At 39.9% G+C, this 20023-nt stretch overlaps 1 protein-coding gene across 1 annotated transcript in view; it reads right to left on the minus strand.

Moving 5' to 3' along the window:
• Positions 1 to 20023, minus strand: part of Nbeal1 (neurobeachin like 1) — a 203095-nt gene that overhangs the window by 65551 nt on the left and 117521 nt on the right. Inside the window, exons 28-31 of the mRNA XM_045147952.1 lie at positions 19477 to 20022; positions 18632 to 18807; positions 8036 to 8189; positions 168 to 296 (exon numbers count right to left, since the gene is read on the minus strand). Coding sequence (XP_045003887.1) covers positions 168 to 296; positions 8036 to 8189; positions 18632 to 18807; positions 19477 to 20022 — 1005 coding nt within the window. The remainder of the gene's footprint in view (positions 1 to 167; positions 297 to 8035; positions 8190 to 18631; positions 18808 to 19476; position 20023) is intronic.

Genomic DNA, 20023 nt, shown 5'->3' on the forward strand with positions numbered 1-20023 from the left:
CTGGCGCTCCAATTCTCTCTCTCTCTCTCTCTTCCTCTTTCTCTATTGTTCTCAAATAAATAAAAATGAATAAAAATTTTTTTAAAAAAGACATTATCATCTAGTTACTGAATGAAATAACTATGCTGCTTGAAAGGATAGAAAATAATATAAAAGAAATGACAAACCTGCAAACTGCCTCTTCCAATGAATTCCAGGAGCAACTGTATCTGAATTTGAGAGAGTTTTCCCCACACTGGACTCTCAGCATACCATACTGACAGACAGTCAAGGAGCTGCATGGTATCCTCTAAAAGCTATCACAAAAAAAAAACCAAAAAAAACATTTGAGTAATAAAAACATTCACTTTTTATTGATATTTTAAAACAGATTTTTATTTTTATTTATTTATTTGAGAGAGGGAAAGAGGTAGAAAGAAAGACACAGAGAGAAAATGGGTGAGCCAGGGCTTCCAGACACTACAAACAAACTCCAGATGCATGTACCACCTTGTGCATCTGGCTTACAAGGGTCCTGGGGAATCGAACCAAGGTCCTTTGGCTTCACAGGCAAGCGCCTTAACTATTAAACCATCTCTCCAGCCCACATTCACTTTTTTACAAAATTATTTTTATTTGTGAGCAGGGAGAGATAAAGACAGAGAAAGAATGGGCTCAGAGTTTCTTGTCAATGCAAACAAACTTCAGATGCATATACTACTTTATGCATCTGCTTTTATGTGGACTGGGGAATCGAAACTGGGCCAAGCAGTCCTTGCAAGCAAGTGCAGAGCCATTTCCCCAGTCCAATATTCACTTTAAAATCTGATTATGAGCTTTCCTCAACACGAATACAAATTACAAATATGTCAAAAGAAGCATTCTAGTAAAAGCTAACAAACTGTCGCTGTGCATCATGTTACTCATGTTTACTGACATCTGACTGAGCATTCATTTCCAAAAATGGATGCAAAATTTTCCTCCTTGAATAGTTCTGAGCTACCTAATGTACAATTTATTTTCTCCTCTTCCTTCTTTATATTGTAAGATAGTCAGCCTCACAATGTAGCCCAGACTGGCCTCAAGTCTGTGGAAATATTCCTCAGTCTCTTTTTTTTTTTTTTTTTTTTTTTTTTTTTTTTTTTTTTTTTTTTTTTTTTTTTTTTTTTTTTTTTTTTTTTTTTTTTTTTAAATTTTTATTAACATTTTCCATGATTATAAAATATATCCCATGGTAATTCCCTCCCTCCCCACCCCCACACTTTCCCGTTTGAAATTCCATTCTCAATCATATTACCTCCCCATTACAATCATTGTAATTACATATATACAATATCAACCTATTAAGTATCCTCCTCCCTTCCTTTCTCCACCCTTTATGTCTCCTTTTCAACTTACTGGCCTCTGCTACTAAGTATTTTCATTCTCACACAGAAGCCCAGTCATCTGTAGCTAGGATCCCCATATGAGGGAGAACATGTGGCGCTTGGCTTTCTGGGCCTGGGTTACCTGACTTAGTATAATACTTTCCAGGTCCATCCATTTTTCTGCAAATTTCATAACTTCATTTTTCTTTACCGCTGAGTAGAACTCCATTGTATAAATGTACCACATCTTCATTATCCACTCATCTGTTGAGGGACATCTAGGCTGGTTCCATTTCCCAGCTATTATAAATTGAGCAGCAATAAACATGGTTGAGCATGTACTTCTAAGGAAATGAGATGAGTCCTTTGGATATATGCCTAGGAGTGCTATAGCTGGGTCATATGGTAGATCAATCTCTAGCTGCTTTAGGAACCTCCACACTGTTTTCCACAATGGCTGGACCAGATTGCATTCCCACCAGCAGTGCAGAAGGGTTCCTTTTTTTCCACATCCCCGCCAACATTTATGATCATTTGTTTTCATGATGGTGGCCAATCTGACAGGAGTGAGATGGAATCTCAATGTAGTTTTAATCTGCATTTCCCTGATGACTAGTGACGTAGAACATTTTTTTAGGTGCTTATATGCCATTCGTATTTCTTCCTTTGAGAACTCTCTATTTAGCTCCTTAGCCCATTTTTTGATTGGCCTGTTTGATTCCTTATTAGTTAACTTTTTGAGTTCTTTGTATATCCTAGATATTAATCCTTTATCAGATATATAGCTGGCGAAGATTTTTTCCCATTCTGTAGGTTGCCTCTTTGCTTTTTTCACTGTGTCCTTTGCGGTGCAAAATCTTTGTAATTTCATTAGGTCCCAGTGGTTAATCTGTGGTTTTATTGCCTGAGCAATTGGGGTTGTATTTAGAAAGTCTTTGCCAAGACCAATATGTTGGAGGGTTTCCCCTACTTTTTCCTCTAGCAGTTTCAAAGTTTCCGGTCTGATGTTAAGGTCTTTAATCCATTTGGACTTAATTCTTGTGCATGGCGAGAGAGAAGAATCTATTTTCATCCTTCTGCAGATATTTATCCAGTTTTCAAAACACCATTTGCTGAAGAGGCTGTCTCTTCTCCAATGAGTATTTTTGGCATTTTTATCGAATATCAGGTGGCTATAGCTACTTGGGCTTACATCTGGGTCCTCTATTCTGTTCCACTGATCTACATGTCTGTTTTTGTGCCAGTACCATGCTGTTTTTGTTACTATGGCTCTGTCGTATAGGTTAAAATCAGGTATGGTGATACCACCAGCCTCTTTTTTGTTGCTCAGTATTATTTTAGATATTCGAGGTTTTTTATGATTCCAAATGAATTTTTGGATTGTTTTTTCTATTTCCATGAAGAAAGCCTTTGGAATTTTGATAGGGATTGCATTAAATGTGTAGATTGCTTTAGGTAAGATTGCCATTTTCACGATATTGATTCTCCCAAGCCAGGAACAAGGGATGTTTCTCCACTTTCTAGTGTCTTCTGCAATTTCTCGCTTGAGTGTCTTAAAGTTCTCATTGTATAGATTCTTTACTTCCTTAGTTAGGTTTATTCCAAGGTATTTTATTTTTTTTGATGCAATTGTGAATGGGAGTGATTCTCTGATTTCATCCTCTGTGTGTTTGTTGTTAGCATATATGAAGGCTACTGATTTCTGTGTATTTATTTTGTATCCTGCTACATTGCTGTAGGTTTTGATTAGCTCTAACAGCTTGCTAGTAGAGTCTTTAGGGTCCTTTATGTATAGAATCATGTCATCTGCAAATAGTGATAACTTGATTTCTTCCTTTCCAATTTGTATCCCTTTTATGTGTGTCTCTTGCCTTATTGCTATGGCTAGGACTTCCAAAACTATATTAAATAGAAGTGGAGACAGTGGACACCCTTGTCTTGTTCCTGATTTTAGTGGAAAAGCTTCCAGTTTTTCCCCATTTAGTAATATGTTGGCTGTAGGCTTGTCATAAATAGCCTTTATTATATTGAGATATGTTCCTTCTATTCCCAGTCTCTGTAGGACTTTTATCATGAAGGGATGTTGGATTTTGTCAAATGCTTTCTCTGCATCTAATGAGATGATCATGTGATTTTTGTCCTTCAACCCATTTATGTAATGTATTACATTTATAGATTTGCGTATGTTGAACCATCCCTGCATCTCTGGGATAAAGCCTACTTGGTCAGGGTGAATGATCTTTTTGATATACTCTTGTATTCTGTTTGCCAATATTTTGTTGAGAATTTTTGCATCTATGTTCATGAGGGAGATTGGTCTGTAATTTTCTTTTTTTGTTCTATCTTTGCCTGGTTTTGGTATCAGGGTGATGCTGGCCTCATAGAAGGAGTTTGGTAGGATTCCTTCTTTTTCTATTTCCTGGAAAAGCTTAAGAAGCAATGGTGTTAGCTCTTCCTTAAAAGTCTGGTAAAATTCAGCAGTGAATCCATCCGGGCCTGGGCTTTTTTTAGTTGGGAGATTATTGATAACTGCTCGGATCTCCATGTTTGTTATAGGTCTATTTAAGTGATTAATCTCATTTTGATTTAATTTAGGTAGGTCATATAGATCAAGGAAATCATCCATTTCTTTCAGATTTTCATACTTTGTGGAGTATATGCTTTTATAGTATGTCCCTATAATTTTTTGAATTTCTCTGGAATCTGTTGTGATGTTACCTTGTTCATCTCTGATTTTATTAATTTGTGTCTCTTCTCTCTTTCTTTTGGTCAGATTTGCTAAGGGTTTATCAATCTTGTTTATCCTTTCAAAGAACCAACTCTTTGTTTCATTAATTCTTTGGATTGTTCTTTTTGTTTCTATTTCATTAATTTCTGCCCTAATCTTTATTATTTCTTCCCGTCTACTACTTTTTGGTTTGCCTTGTTCTTCTTTTTCCAAGGCTTTAAGGCGAAGCATTAGGTCGTTTACTTGCGACCTTTCTAATTTCTTAATATAGGCACTTAAGGCTATAAATTTACCTCTTAGAACTGCCTTCATTGTGTCCCAGAGATTTTGGTATGTTGTGTTCTCATTATCATTTGACTCTATAAATTTTTTGATTTCCTTTTTGATTTCTTCATTGACCCACTCATCATTTAGTAGTGTATTGTTTAGCTTCCATGATTTTGTGTATGCTCTATAGCCTTTCTTGCTACTGATTTGTAGTTTAATTCCATTGTGGTCAGATAGAATGCAAGGAATTATTTCAATTTTCCTGAATTTGTTAAGATTTGCTTTGTGTCCTAATATATGGTCTATTTTAGAGAATGTTCCATGTGCTGCTTAAAAGAATGTATATTCTGCAGCCTTTGGATGAAATGTCCTGTATATATCTGTTAGGTCCATATCTTCTATGACCTCATTTAGTCCAGATGCCTCTCTGTTTATTTTTTCCCTGGATGACCTGTCAATTGATGAGAGTGGGGTGTTAAAGTCACCCACCACCACCGTGTTTGGTGTTATCTGTGACCTTAGTTCTAATAGTGTTTGTTTGACGAATTTGGGAGCCCCCATGTTAGGTGCATATATGTTTAGGATTGTAATGTCCTCCTGTTGGAGTGTGCCCTTAATCAATATAAAGTGACCTTCCTTATCTTTTTTGACTAACTTCGGACTAAAGTCCACCCTGTCTGATATTAGGATAGCAACCCCTGCTTGTTTTCTAGGCCCATTTGCTTGAAACACCGTCTTCCAACCTTTCACCCTAAGATAATGTCTATCCTTTGTAGAAAGGTGAGTTTCTTGAAGACAACAAATTGTAGGATCCTGCTTTTTAACCCAGTCTGCCAATCTATGTCTTTTCGTTGGGGCATTGAGACCGTTGATATTAAGAGATATTATTGAAAGGTGTGTATTTATGTTTGCCATTTGTGTGTGTGTGTGTGTGTTACTTGTTCTACCTGTGCTCTCTTCTGTTAACTGGTATTTGAGTATGGCTGGTTTTTTCTAGGTTCCTTATATGTGTGCTTTTCCTTTTGTTCAGCATGGAGGATTCTATCAAGTATTTTCTGTAGAGCTGGTTTTGTCTTCAGATATTCCTTTAACCTGCTTTTGTCATGGAATGTCTTTATTTCTCCATCTATTTGGATGGATAACTTTGCAGGATAAAGTAACCTTGGTTGACAGTTGTTATCTTTCAGAACTTGGAATATATCACTCCAGGCCCTTCTGGCTTTAAAAGTTTGTGTTGAATAATCTGCTGTAATCCTGATGGGCTTGCTTTTGTAGGTAACTTGATTTTTCTCTCTAACTGCTTTCAATATTTTTTCTTTGGTTTGTGTGTTTGGAAGTTTGAGTATAATGTGGCGAGGAGAGTTTCTTTCTGGGTTTTGTCTGGCTGGGGTTCTAAAGGCTTCCTGTATCTGTATTGGCACCTCTTTCCCAATTTGGGGAAAATTTTCCTCTATGATTTTGTTGAAGATGCCTACTATGCCTCTGGAGTGGACTTCTTCTCCTTCTACTATGCCCTGAATTCTTATATTGGATCTTTTCATAGTGTCCCGAATATCTTGAAATTCCCACTCATACTTTTCTATAAGTTTGTCTTTCTCTTTGTTGGACTGCATTAGGTCTGCCACCTGATCTTCTAGCTTAGATATTCTGTCCTCTCCCTCATCCATCCTACTGGTGAGATTTTCTACAGAGTTTTTTATTTCATTAACTGTGTTCTTCATTGCTAATAATTCTGACTGGTTTTTCTTTATTATTTCTATTTCTCTATTTATGTCTTGTATTGCCTTCTTTATTTCATTAAATTGGTGTCCTGCCTCTTCTTTGATTCCTTTGATTTCCTCTTTGATTTCCTCTTTGATTTCTTCTTTGGTTGTATTCATGTGTTCTTTGACCTCTTTGAACATATTTATAATTATTCTTTTGAACTCTTTCTCAGGCATTTCCTCTAACTCTTTCTCACTGGAGGACATTTCTGATGCATTAATACTTTTAGGTGGATTTATATCGTCTTGCTTTTTAGTGTTTCTTGTGTTATAATGTATATATTTTTGCATCTTGGATTAAGTTAATGCTTGGATTTTCTAGCTAGCTGTGTATTCTTAGCTGTATCAATTGATTTGGTGTAAAATATTTTCAGGGTAGGACCTTAAGGTATTAGGTGTGGCTCTTAAGACTCTCAGAGTATCTACAAAGATGTTCTTAGGGGTTGAGTTTCCCTGCTATAGGAGTATTCAAGCAGGCTGAGTGGAATAATATACTGGTAGATTCTAAAATTTAGCTAAACACTGTACCCATTCCATCAACAACAGCCCCGAGTATGTATGCAAGAGTAGTTATTATAATGACCAGATCCTCTATCAACAAAGAGGTTTAGATTTCTGGTCTGTTGAGGTATCCAAGTCAGCTTGTGACCAGGTGAGACCCTTCCCTGGTGCAATCCCAGTTACCTTGGGTGATTGTGGTCTCAGTCAAGTTGCTGCCTGGGTCGTCGGGCTGCTGTTCTGGTTTCTGGAGCTGGGCACTGGCTTTTCCTACGGGGCAAACTGGGCCGCCTCTGCAGCTGTTGTAGGTGCCTCCGCCGGAGCCCCCACCACTGCTGAAGCTGCCGTTGTCGTGTCCACCGCTGCTGCTCACCCCGAAGCCGCTGCTGTCCTGGGTCCGCTGCTGCTGGGGCCACTGGTACCGGTGCTGGAGCCGCTGAAGTTGCTGCCAAATTCTGCTCCTGCTTGGGTCCCGCCGTCAGCCCAAGTTGGCGTGGCCGGGTCCCGGGCCGCTGCTGTGTTCGCTGGAGCTGGGTTCAGGCGGCAGGGGAGGGGAGGGAGCCGCGGCTGTTCTGGTTGTATCGTGTGCTTTTACCTCGCGGTCTGCTCCTCCCTCCGTTGCTCGCTGCCGCTCTCCCCTCACGTTTCCCGAGTTGCGGAGAGCGCGGTGTGAGGGGAAAATCCCACACCTGGCTTGTCCTGCGGCTCGAGTCGAGAGACCGGCGGTTTTCTGCCGCTCCGCGGTTGCGGCGGGTAGCCGAGCGGCCCGGAGCCGCTGTTCCCGGCTGTGCAGGCTCTGGATGCTCTATAACTCTTCCACTTCTCCGCTGCCGCCTCAACTTCCTATACACCTCACTTTTTAGTAAAAGTGTGTATTTTGCTGAGTTTATTTTGGTCTTTTCCCCCCCCAGGCTGTTTTGGCGTGGTACCTACGCCGCCATCTTAACCGGAAGTCTTCCTCAGTCTCTTTAAGTGTTAGGGATTATAGGCTTGAAACACTATGCCTGAAACCTAAAATAGAACTATTTTTAAATTTTTATTTTAAAAATATTTATTTGCCGCCAAGCATGGTAGTGCATGCCTTTAATCCCAGCACTTGGGAGGCAGAGGTAGGATGATCATCATGAGTTCAAGGCTACCCTGAGACTACATAGTGAATTCCAGGTTAGCCTGAGCTAGAGTGAGACTCTACCTCAAAAACTTATATATGTAGACACACACACACACAGGCATGTGTGTTTGTATATGGACACATCAGAGTCTCTTGCCTCCATGAACAGAACAATAAATGCTTGTGGCCCCTTTTGTATCAGGATTTACGTGGATGGTGAGGAACTGAATCTGGGCTGGCAGGTTTTGCAAGCCAAGTATCTTTAACCACTGAGCAATTCCCCCAGCCCCCTGAAATATGAGTTTCAAAGTATATTACTAACCTTATCAGTCCAGATATTTGAATTAAGTAGTCCTTCTGACTGTAGAAAATCCTGTATGATCAACATGAGTCGAAAGGCATTTTCAGCAGTTACTGGATTACCTTTGGCATCTCTGTTTTCTGTGACCGCCCATTCTAACATCTTCTGTAGCAAACTAAATATAAAATAAAGTCCTCTTAAAACCATTGTAAACTTATGATGGGTGTGGTAGTGCATGCTTTTAATCCCAGCACTTGGGAGGCAGAGGTAGGAGGATTGCCATGAGAGTTTGGGGCCATCCTGAGATTCCATAGTAAATTCCAGGTCAGCCTGGGGTACAGTGAGACCCTACCTCAAAAAAACAAAAAACAGGACTGGAGGGATGGCTTAGCAGTTAAAACGTTTGTCTGCAAAGCCAAAGGGCCCAGGTTTAATTCCCCAGGACCCATGTAAGCCAGATGCACAAGGTTCTGCATGTGTCTGGAGTTCATTTACAGTGGCTGGAGCCCATTCTCTTTCTCTCTTTCTCCCTCTTTCTCTCTGTCAAATAAATAATTAATTAATTTTTAAAAACACTGTAAGCTTAGAAAGTGGAACCTAAAAGAAAAAGAACTAATATCAGTTATATATTAGTAGCATTACACAAGCACAGGCACATGTCACTAAACGATAGTGAACTGAGGGCGTCTGGGTAAGCTGGCAGGCTAGAAGTTCCACCTGTTCTTGTGAACAGTCAAAATAAGAAAAAAAAATAGACTGTGTAAAGACAACACAAGGAAGAGCTTCAGAAACTGCACAAAGGTAGAGAAAGGATTCCTGAAAACATGGAGAAAAAGACAAGGGACACAGGCTCAGGCACGAGGCTCTCCAGCGGGGAGAGGAGGCTCAGGCATGCGGCTCTCTGGCAGGAGGAAGCAGAAGCAGCTTCCAAAGGTAAGCTGGGAGAGAGGTGAGCAGCCCTTTCCTGAGGCCAAGCCCACAGCAGTTCAAAGCCTCAAACCCAAGTGTACACTTGGGAAAGAGTAGTTTCTCTGGTGGATGGGTAGTTGACAGAAATCACACTATCCCATTCTTTATGACTCAGAAGACAGCAGTGCTGTGTTGAGAACCAAAGTTAAAAAGTAAGCTACATGGGGGTCCTAAGAACAAGAAATCACCATAGGTTAGGGAGCCTCAATGTGGCCCTGCTGTAGTCCCAGGGCAAGGGAAGGCCCACAGAAGCCATGGTAGAAAGCACACAGCTTAGACACTGGCAAGCTGAATGGTGCAGACAGCAAGAGGCTCAGCTCAGGCTGAGAAGTGTACAGGGAAAGCTAGCCCCACCCCCACGGCCAAGAGCAGAACTCATCAACCTTATTACACTAGAGTTTCAACATTAAACCTGAGGTCACCCTTCAACCTCTGCAGCAATCTGCTGTTGATTGCTAGAGAGCCTGAGAACTCTGACACTTCAATGGTGTGCTTGCTAACCACAACTCCATCAGTCCAGGAGGATGACTCAGGATGTCTTAACAACACAAAGATAAGCCCTCTACTGTGGTTGCTTCTCATACTCCCAATGCACATGGGAGGTACTGCTCAGCTGAAACAGTACCTAGTCCAGGGGTGACAATCTGGGAAGTCTCAGGAGGCTGACAGCCTACTCAACCCCACTACCTGCAAAGCAACTTGGCTAACAGAGGTCCATAGTCACAATGGAAGGAAACTACCAAAATAAAGACCACTACGCTAAACAGTGGACATATGTGCAATTTAAATCTAGACAGGAAAACCAATATGCAATGTTTATACAATAAAGTTCTTGATAGAAGAAAAAATATATATATAAAAGACAAGGGTCACAAGTTCAAATGACAGCACCATCCATGCATACAACTGGCAGTCTCCAATTACTGAGGATGCAAAAAAGAATCCATTCCAACATTTTATTCTCTAAAAACATCTTTTGTAATCCTTGTGATTATTTTCTTTTTACTAGGTTTTGAAGAGTATTTAGTTTTCAGTTTATTTTTTATTTTTATTTTTTTTTAATTTTTATCTATTTATTTATTTGAGAGCAACAGACACATAGAGAAAGACAGATGGAGGGAGAGAGAGAGAATGGGCGTGCCAGGGCTTCCAGCCTCTGCAAACGAACTCCAGACGCGTGTGCCCCCTTGTGCATGTGGCTAACGTGGGACCTGGGGAACTGAGCCTCGAACCGGGGTCCTTAGGCTTCACAGGCAAGCGCTTAACCGCTAAGCCATCTCTCCAGCCCATAGTTTTCAGTTTATTTTAAATTAGTTTCATTGACAATTTTTAAAAAAATTTAATATTTATTTATTTGAGAGAGAGAGAGAATGGGTACACTGGGGCCTTTAGCCACTGTAAACAAACTCCAGACACATGTACCATCTTGTTCATCTGGATCATGTGAGTACTAGGGAATAGAACCTGGGTCCTTAGGCTTCACAGACAAGTGCTTTAACTGGTAATCCATCTCTCCAGGCCCATTGACAATTTTTATACATGTATAAATATATTTTGGTCAGAATTCCCTCCCATTACCTCTTCTTTAAATTTTTTTTATTTGCAAGGAGAAAGAAATGATGATAGAGAGATAGCTGTTACAGATGGACAGATAGACAGACAAAGAGGCAGACAATGGGCATGCCAGGGTCTCTTAGATACTGCAAATGAACTCAAGATTCATGAGTCACTTTGTACATCTGGCTTGATGTGGATACTGGGGAATCGAACCAAGGTAGTTAGGCTTTGCAGACAAGCACCTTAACTGCTGAGGCATCTCTCCAGCCCCATTACTTTCTCTTGATTCCCTACCCCATCCCTTTTTAGTAAACCTATTCTATTTTGATGTTTTTTTGTTTATCTTACATATGGGACCCATTAAATTTAATTAGGGTTGCCTGGATGAGCTTGGGTAGAGAATTATTTACCAGAATAAGTGGAATCTAACAGGGATTACTACAGAAAATATCTCCTGCTCTCTCAGCAACCATTAACAGGCAGGGAGGGATGGGGGTCTTATTTTCTCACCCATCACTCATGATAGAAGGTTGTTTTATTGTATAGTTTTCATACTTTTATGCTTTTATTTTATTTTGGATTTTTTGAGGTAGGATCTCACTCTAGCCCAGCTGACCTGGAACTCACTGTTGTCCAAGGCTGGCTTTGAACTCACAGCAATCTTACCCAGATATGCTCTTATTTTTAATGTCATTTCACTTTATCATTTTAACAAATCACTTCTTGCTTTCTTTTGTATTTTTTCTGCACTTTCCGTTTTTCCCCCTCCATAATAACCTTTGCCATTTCTTTTAATTGGTTTAGCTTTGCTTCAATTATTTTTCCCCTTACCCTGCCTCATTTATCTTATTCACATGCTATTTTCACATTCACTAAAATTTTTTTTTTAATTTTTTTTTTTTTTTTTATTTGAGAGCGACAGTGTGGTGGTTTGATTCAGGTGTCCCCCATAAGCTTAGTGTTCTGAGTGCTAGGTTCCCAGCTGATGGATATTTGGGAATTAATGCTTCCTGGAGGGAGTGTATTGTTGGGGGCGGGCTTATGGGCTTTATAGCCAGTTTCCCCATGCCAGTGTTCGGCACACCCTCCTGTTGCTGTAGTCCACCTTATGTTGGCCAGGGAGTGATGTCCACCCTCTGCTCATGCCATCATTTTCCCCTGCCATCATGAAGCTTCCCCTCGTGCCTGCAAGCCAAAATAAATCTCTTTTTCCCAGAAGCTGCTCTTGGTTGGGTGATTTCTAAGAGCAATGCGAACCGGACTGCAACAGACAGACATAGAGAGAAAGACAGATAGAGGGAGAGAGAGAGAATGGGCGTGCCAGGGCCTCCAGCCTCTGCAAACGAACTCCAGACGCATGCGCTACCTTGTGCATCTGGCTAACGTGGGACCTGGGGAACCGAGCCTCGAACCGGGGTCCTTAGGCTTCACAGGCAAGCGCTAAACCGCTATGCCATCTCTCCAGCCCACATTCACTAAAATTTTTAACTTCATATCACAACATACAATACTGTCATTTTCTGTTTTATGATCACTGGAAAGGTATTAGTGGTATATAACTGCTTTTTGGGTGTACTTTTATGTTCTGGTGTAGTTGATGATGTTGGTGTTATAGCAGTTTGTTTTTTCCTCATTGAGTGAAACTAGGGGTTGACTCTTAAAGGGTAGGCTGACTAATAAGAAGATTTACTCATGCACAAATCACAAGAAATATAAAAAAAAGCAAGGCAACATGACCCCTCCCAAAAGTTACAATTACAGTACAAAACAGAATATAAATATTACAACTATATTACAATTGCTAAACTGAAAGATATTAAAATATCAATTCTGGACTTAAAAAATTTTTTTTCGAGGTAGGATTTTACTCTAGGCCAGAATGACCTGAAATTCACTATGTAGTCTCAGGGTGGCACTGAACTCACAGTGATCCTCAAACCTCTGCCTCCCAAGTGCTGGGATTAAAGGTGTATGCCACTATGCCCGGCCTGGATGAAATTTTTAAAGTTTATTTGTTAAAAATGATCAATGAGGGCTGGAGAGATGGCTTAGCGGTTAAGCGCTTGCCTGTGAAGCCTAAGGACCCCGGTTCGAGGCTCGGTTCCCCAGTTCCCTCGTTAGCCAGATGCACAAGGGGGCGCACGCGTCTGGAGTTCGTTTGCAGAGGCTGGAGGCCCTGGCGCGCCCATTGTCTCTCTCTCCCTCTGTCTGTCTTCCTCTCTGTGTCTGTCGCTCTCAAATAAATAATTTTAAAAAATGATCAATGACCTAAAAGTATACAACCAAGCAGAAAAATTCAATCTAGGACCTGCAGAGGAAGCTATCACAAAGGAAAAAGTCAACAAAATGTATAATAAAACTAACAATATGGCAGAAAATTTCAGTAACAGGGAAGAAAAACTCAACAAGAAAACTGAGGTTGGGAATAACACATAAATGTTTGAAAAGAAAAACTCAATGTATCAAATGGAAAATCCAGTGGAAAGCATCACTAGTACACTTGATCAAGCACAATAAGGAATATCAGGGCTGGAGAGATGGCTTAGCGGTTAAGGTGCATGCCTGTGAGGCCCAAGGAACCAGGTTTAATTATGCAGGTCCCACATAAGCCAGATACACATGGTGGCACATGCATCTGGAGTTTGTTTGCAGTGGTTAGAGGCCCTAGTATGCCCATTCTCCCTCTCTCCCCCTCTCTATTGCTAATAAATAAATGAACAAAAATAAAAGTGTTTAAAAAAAAGTTGTTTTTTTTTTTGTTTTTTTTTTGAGGTAGGGTCTCACTCTAGCCCAGGCTGACTTGGAATTCACTATGGAGTCTCAGGGTGGCCTCGAACTCACAGCAATCCTCCTCCTACCTCTGCCTCCCAAGTGCTGGGATTAAAGGCGTGCACCATCACACCTAGCAAAAAACAAACAAATTTTAAAGGGCTAGAGAGATGGCTTAGTGGTTAAGGTGTTTGCCTGCAAAGCCAAGGGACCTAGGTTCAACTCCCTAGAACCCATGTAAGCCAGATGCACAAGGGGACATGTGTCTAGACTTCATTTGCAGTGGCTGGAGGCCCTAATGTACCCATTTTCTATCTGCCTCATGCTCTCTCTTTTTCTCTCTCAAATAAATAAATGGAAAAAAAAAAATAAAAGAGCCGGGTGTGGTGGCGCACGCCTTTAATCCCAGCACTTGGGAGGCAGAGGTAGGAGGATTGCTGTGAGTTCGAGGCCACCCTGAGACTCCATAGTGAATTCCAGGTCAGCCTGAGCTAGAGTGAGACCCTATCTTGAAAAACCAAAAAAAAAAAAAGAAAAAAGAAAAAAAATTATCATGGATGGAGTTCAAGATCACATTCAAACATCAATAAAGAAAAACATAAACATAGCCATAATATCCAAGAACTCTGGGATATGAATCAAAAGACCAAATATAAGAATCTACTGGAAAGAAGAAGCTTAGATCAAAATGTAAGGCAGCCGGGCGTGGTGGCGCACGCCTTTAATCCCAGCACTTGGGAGGCAGAGGTAGGAGGATCGCCGTGAGTTCAAGGCCACCCTGAGACTACAGAGTTAATTCCAGGTCAGCCTGGACCAGAGTGAGACCCTATCTCGAAAAACCAAAAAAAAAAAAAAAAAAAACGTAAGGCAAAAGTATCTGTCTATAGTAGAAAATTTCTTAAATCTGTGGGGCAAGACATAGGCATAGTCTTTTTGAAAATGTCACCAAAAACACAAGAAATAATCCTAAGAACTAACAAGTAGAATATGAAGTTTAAAAGCTTCTGCAAGCCAGTCATGGTGGCGCATGCCTTTAATCCCAGCACTCAGAAGGCAGAGTTAGGAGGATCACCATGAGTTCAAGGTCACCCTGAGACTACAGCGTGAATTCCAGGTCAGCCTGAGGTAGAGTGAGACCCTACCTCAAAAAAAAAAAAAAAAAAGCTTCTGCAAAGCAAAGGGGAAATAAGCAGAGTGAAGAAACAGCCTATAGAATGAGAAAAAAATATATTTCCCTATTACATATCAGATAGGGGAGTAATATCAGAATATATGAAGAATTATAAAACTTAAACATCAGAAAAACCACATAATTCAGTCAGTAAGTGTTTTAATAAATAAACTGAATAGACAGTTGTCAAAAAAGAAATAAAATTGGCCAACAAATAATTGAGAAAGTATTTAACACCCTTAACTACTAGGGAAATGTAAATTAAAATTGCTTTGATATTCTATCTCATTTCAGAATGGCCATCATCAAGAAAACAAAATGGGAGTGGTGATGCACACCTTTAATCCCAGTACTGGATAGGCAAAGGTAGGAGGATCACAGTGAGTTCAAGGCTACCTGACACTCCATAGTGAACTCCAGGTTAGCCTGGGCTAGAATGAGACTCTACCTCAAAAGACCAAAATGACCAGATATGGTGGTGAACGCCTTTAATCTCAGCACTGGAGAGGCAGAGGTAGGAGGATCACTGTGAGTTCAAGGCCAGCCTGGGACTACAGAATGAGTGCCAGGTCAACCTGGGCTAGAGTGAGACCCTAACTCAAAAAAAAAAAAAAAAAATCCAGAAAACAAAATGACAACATATGGTGGTAAATATTTGGGGAAGAGGAATCCTAAACATTACTGGTATGAGTGTGAACTTGTGAGCCACGATGGAAATCTCAAAATCTAAAAATAGAAGTATCACAGGACCCAGCTAGAGAAACTCTTGGTTATGTAACCAAAGGTATCTAGGTCCACATACCACAAAGATATCTGCACATCCATATTTATTACTACACTATTAACAGCAGCTAGAAAATAGAACCAGACTAGTGTCTAAAAAAAGATGAATGGACTAGCTACAGATGATTGGGCTTCTGTGTGAGAATGAAAATACTTAGTAGCAGAGGCCAGTAAGTTAAAAAGGAGATGTAAAGGGAAGAGAAAGGAAGGGAGGAGGGTACTTAATAGGTTGATATTGTATATATGTAAGTACAATGATTGTGATGGGGAGGTAATATGATGGAGAATGGAATTTCAAAGGGGAAAGTGTGGGGGGTAGGGAGGGAGGGAATTACCATGGGATTTTTTTTATAATCATGGAAAATGCTAATAAAAATTTAAAAAATTTAAAAAAAGATGGACAAAGAAAAGATGGTAATATTTACAATGAAATTTGACTCAGCTGAGAAGAATAAAATTATGATATTTGCAAGAAAATGAATGTAATTGGAGATCATCATATTATATTAAGTGAAATGAGCCAGACTCAGAAATATGTTCTCTCTGATATGTGGACCTTCTATTTAAAATTGTGCATGGGGGAGGGGTCATGGAAGTAGAACAGGGATTTTGAAAGGAGAGGAAGAGATCTTAGCAGGGAAGGAAAGGTAATGGATACTTATGACATAAAACCATTTGGTTGGGAAGAAAGGAACCAGCTTGCTGGAGGAGGGAGAGTAGGGAGCCTGAGGAATGTTCCAAATTAGAACAAAATATAATGACAAATATGTATGAAAATCTCATAGCAAAACATATTACTTTGCATGTGAACTAAAATAATAATAATAATAATAATAATAATGATAATAGGAAAAGGAGGGCTGGTGATGTAATTGCCTAAAATATCACTTGCTTAGCATGCCTAAGGCCCTAGGTCCAATACTGTCAATAAATTAGCTTAGTTAATTAAAGTGGCTGTGGATTGAAGTTAACCAAAAAATTTAATTATTAAAATTTCTTCCTTCTCTTAGTGGGCACTGACCTGTAACTCCCAGTACCAGCATGTGGCTATCATCCACAATGAGCTTTTGATCAGAGAGACCTACAAGGCTTCCTAAAAGAATGACAGATTTCTGTCAGAGTACTTGATGACCCACCAAAGGTTAGTGGTAAGATACTACTGCTGAAGACAGCATATGCAGTTGACACATAAAATGGAATGCAATGGCTGGAAGCTGGAAGAGAGTCAGTCCCCAGACAGTCAGCACATCTACTGCCAGAAGGTGCTACATGGGTGACTGGGGGAAAATGACCAATATCTGTCCAAGCAACTCATGGTCTAATCTACTTAGCAGTAAATAACCTGTCGTGATGCTCACACAAGTGCAATAGTGGCACACAGCCATGGTGGGAAACCAACTGCTCTGTATTTGGCTAACTGATTCCCTCAGTGGAAGGGGACCCATAGCCGGAGCTGGGAAACAAGTCAGAACCATATCCAAACATGAGACTGCTCTCCATTATCAAGCTACCACCAATCGTGGGCTATAAGAGGGCCTATACCTATTAAATTCTCTATTTAAAAAAAGGGGGTTATCCCATTTGTCTGGTGTTAACTTTACTCAGCATTGGAGAATCTGGTTCTCTTTTTCAGATAGAGGCAGATCCCAAGGAGAGAACTACCCCATCATACCTCAAAAGGGTCCCAGCTGAAACTAAGAATAATTGGCAAAACAAGCAAGGGTGCTGTTATCTTGGTGAACCAGGTACCAGCGCAAGGGGGAAGGAGACCAACACACAGAAAACTCAACTCCTACCAAATCAGATATCCAGAGACACAGAGGCCCCCAACACCTCATCACTGAAGCAGACCAAAAATGAACCCAACATGGCTCAGGGAAATTTTGCAGAAGAGGGGGAGGAAAGAATGTCAGAGCCACATGTTGGGTCATGATACACAGAGACATTTCTCCTACCCATAACTGGTCTAACTCTACAATGCATGACCTACATACTTCACAAGGTGAGGCCAAGGGGAGGAGGTAGGACATGGATGAGCCTAACAATGGTACCAACTTGACTGTAATCACTTAACTGACTACAAAACTAATTAATATTTTTTTAACTTTTAATTTAATAAAAATTTAAAAATATATATATTTTGGAGTGCATATCTTCAGTATACTTAACACTAAAAGTCAGTTGCCTGTTTTTCTTTTTCTTTATTTGGAAAAGAGAAAGAGGAAAAGAGAGAGGGAAAGAACAGACATGCCAGGGCCTCTAGCCACTGCAGACAAACTCCAGACACATGTACTACCTTGTGCATCTGGCTTACATGGGTACTAGGGAATTGAACTTGGGTCTTTAGGCTTTACAGGGAAGCACCTTAACCACTAAGTCATCTCTCCAGCCTTGTTTTTCTTTTCTTTCTTTCTTTTTTTATTTATTTGAAAGAGAGTACAGGCATGCTAGAACTGCTTGCCTCTTTAAACAAACTACAGATGCATGCACCACATTATGCATCTGGCTTTATGCAGCTACTGGGGAACAGTACTCTGGCTGCAGGCATTACTAAACACCTTTAACCAGTGAGCCATCTCGCCTGCCCAGTTATCTGTTTTTTCTTGAATACAAAAGATCTGACAATAATTCACATTTTATTTTCCACAGACACTTAAAATACTTTTAAAAAGTTAGAAATTAAGTCGGATGTAGTGGGACACACCTTTAATCCCAACACTCAGGAGGCAGAGGTAGGAGGATTGCCGTGAGTTTGAAGCCAGCCTGAGACTGCATAGTGAATTCCAGGTCAGCCTGAGCCAGAGTGAGACCCTACCTCAAGAAACACCACCACCACCAACAAAAACGTTAGAAATTAAGATCATCAGAGAAGAAAACCTTGTTAGTACTTGAAAAAAAAAAAAATCAAAGAAAAGTCAAAACCATAACTCTTACCTCGTATGTTATTGAAACAAATAAAATTCATTATTTACAAGGCATCCTAAAGGCTTAAAAATTTTTCATGAAAGCACTACTTTTTTCCTTCACATGGAAACACTAAATTTGGACAAACCTGTGGAAGACCTTGCATTAAGTACTGAGATGTGAGATACTGAAAAAAATCAACTTAAACAAGAAGTCTGAAATCACTTAGAATTCAAATTTATTTAAGACTTAAAGCTCCTAACATTGGAGTTTTTTGTTTTGTTTTGTTTTTAAATTTCCCTCCAGGTCCTACTAGAATGGTAAAACATAAGAAAAGGAAATGAGCATAGTTTTTTTTTTCCTTCTTCTATGTCTCCTATAAACTATAGTAGGTGTTCAATATTTAACGTTACCTTACTGCTCACACCAAGAGGAGGGTTAAAAAAAAGTCATTGAATACTTACTTAAGTTTTACTTCCTCTGATGGTTGAAGTAGCTCACTGGAAATTCCTGGTTTAGTTAGTGCTGAAAACACTTGTCCCCGTTCAATCCAACTATCATCATCACACTTTTCTAGCCCCTTACACATTATATAATTCAAAATATTTGTCAGCAATTGAAGGAGCTCATCCTCATATCTCTATAAAATAAACAGGTAACATAATACTAAATTACTGAAGGAAGCATTTAAAGCACGTCATATACCATGAATGTATGTGTGTATACGTGTGTGCATGCCACAATGAGCGTGGGGTCAGAGTAGAGCCTCAGGGTGTTAATCCACTTCTCCCACCATGTTTAAGCCAGGGTCTCTTACCACTGCAAAGGAATCTCCTGACGCCAACTCCTATTACCACAGACATGTTGGGATTACAAAGGACTGCACCATATGCATGTGGCTTTTACATGGCTGCTGGAGATCCAAGCTCCAGTCATGAGACTTGTACAGCAAGCACTTTAAACCAGCCCCTAAAGTAATATATTTTTAAGTGCCTTGATCAAACTGAAACTTTAGTAGACCCTGGTGACACAAGATGGTTAAGAGGTTTGTTCTCAAGACACACAGGGATAAGAATGTAGATCTGTGGTAGTAGAACACTTGCCTAGTATGTGAGAAACCCTAGTAACACACACATATACAACACAAAGACATAAGTAACTAGCAACTTTTAGGCATCTAAATGTCAGAGACTTAGAACATGAGTAGAAAAAATAATTTATTAATTGCTCACACACTTTCAAGGATTAGAAGTATTTCACAGGCATATAAATAAATCAAAACATTTTGGGGGAAAATACACAATCTTACCTCTTGGCTTTCAAGTAAAGAGAAGTCGTCACTGAAGTTCATCTCATTTGTGATGCTTCTTTCTTTGTCAGACTGCACAGAAAATAATTTAGGAGACTCTACTGGGGATGGTGTGCTGGGTAAGCTGTCTGGCATTTGACTTCCACTATCACTCAGTTCACATGAGTCAATTCCACTGAGATCTAAACTCAGATGTGAGGAGTTACTATGCCAGAATTCTTCTTGATTCTCTGACTTGAAGGACAATTCTCCCACAGAGTTATCATCTTGAAATAATGGTATATTTGAGTTTAGAAAGTGTCTATCCTCCAAATTCCAATGATCTGAAGTGATTTTTTCCTCATCTGTTTTTTCAAAGTTCTTCTTAATATCTTCAGTTGGTGTGTTTTTATTTTCTTTCATTAAAACAGCCCTCTCATTTTTATGAAGACAATTTCCATTTTCAAAATTTGCTTTTAAAAAAAGTCTAACCAAAGTGTCTTGCCAACCCACTTGTTGTGATATCTGATATGCTGCATCTGGCTGGGAATGCAAAATCTGTAATATC

The sequence above is a fragment of the Jaculus jaculus genome, chromosome 4 (assembly GCF_020740685.1).
Source record: "Jaculus jaculus isolate mJacJac1 chromosome 4, mJacJac1.mat.Y.cur, whole genome shotgun sequence".
Lineage (NCBI taxonomy): Eukaryota > Metazoa > Chordata > Mammalia > Rodentia > Dipodidae > Jaculus > Jaculus jaculus.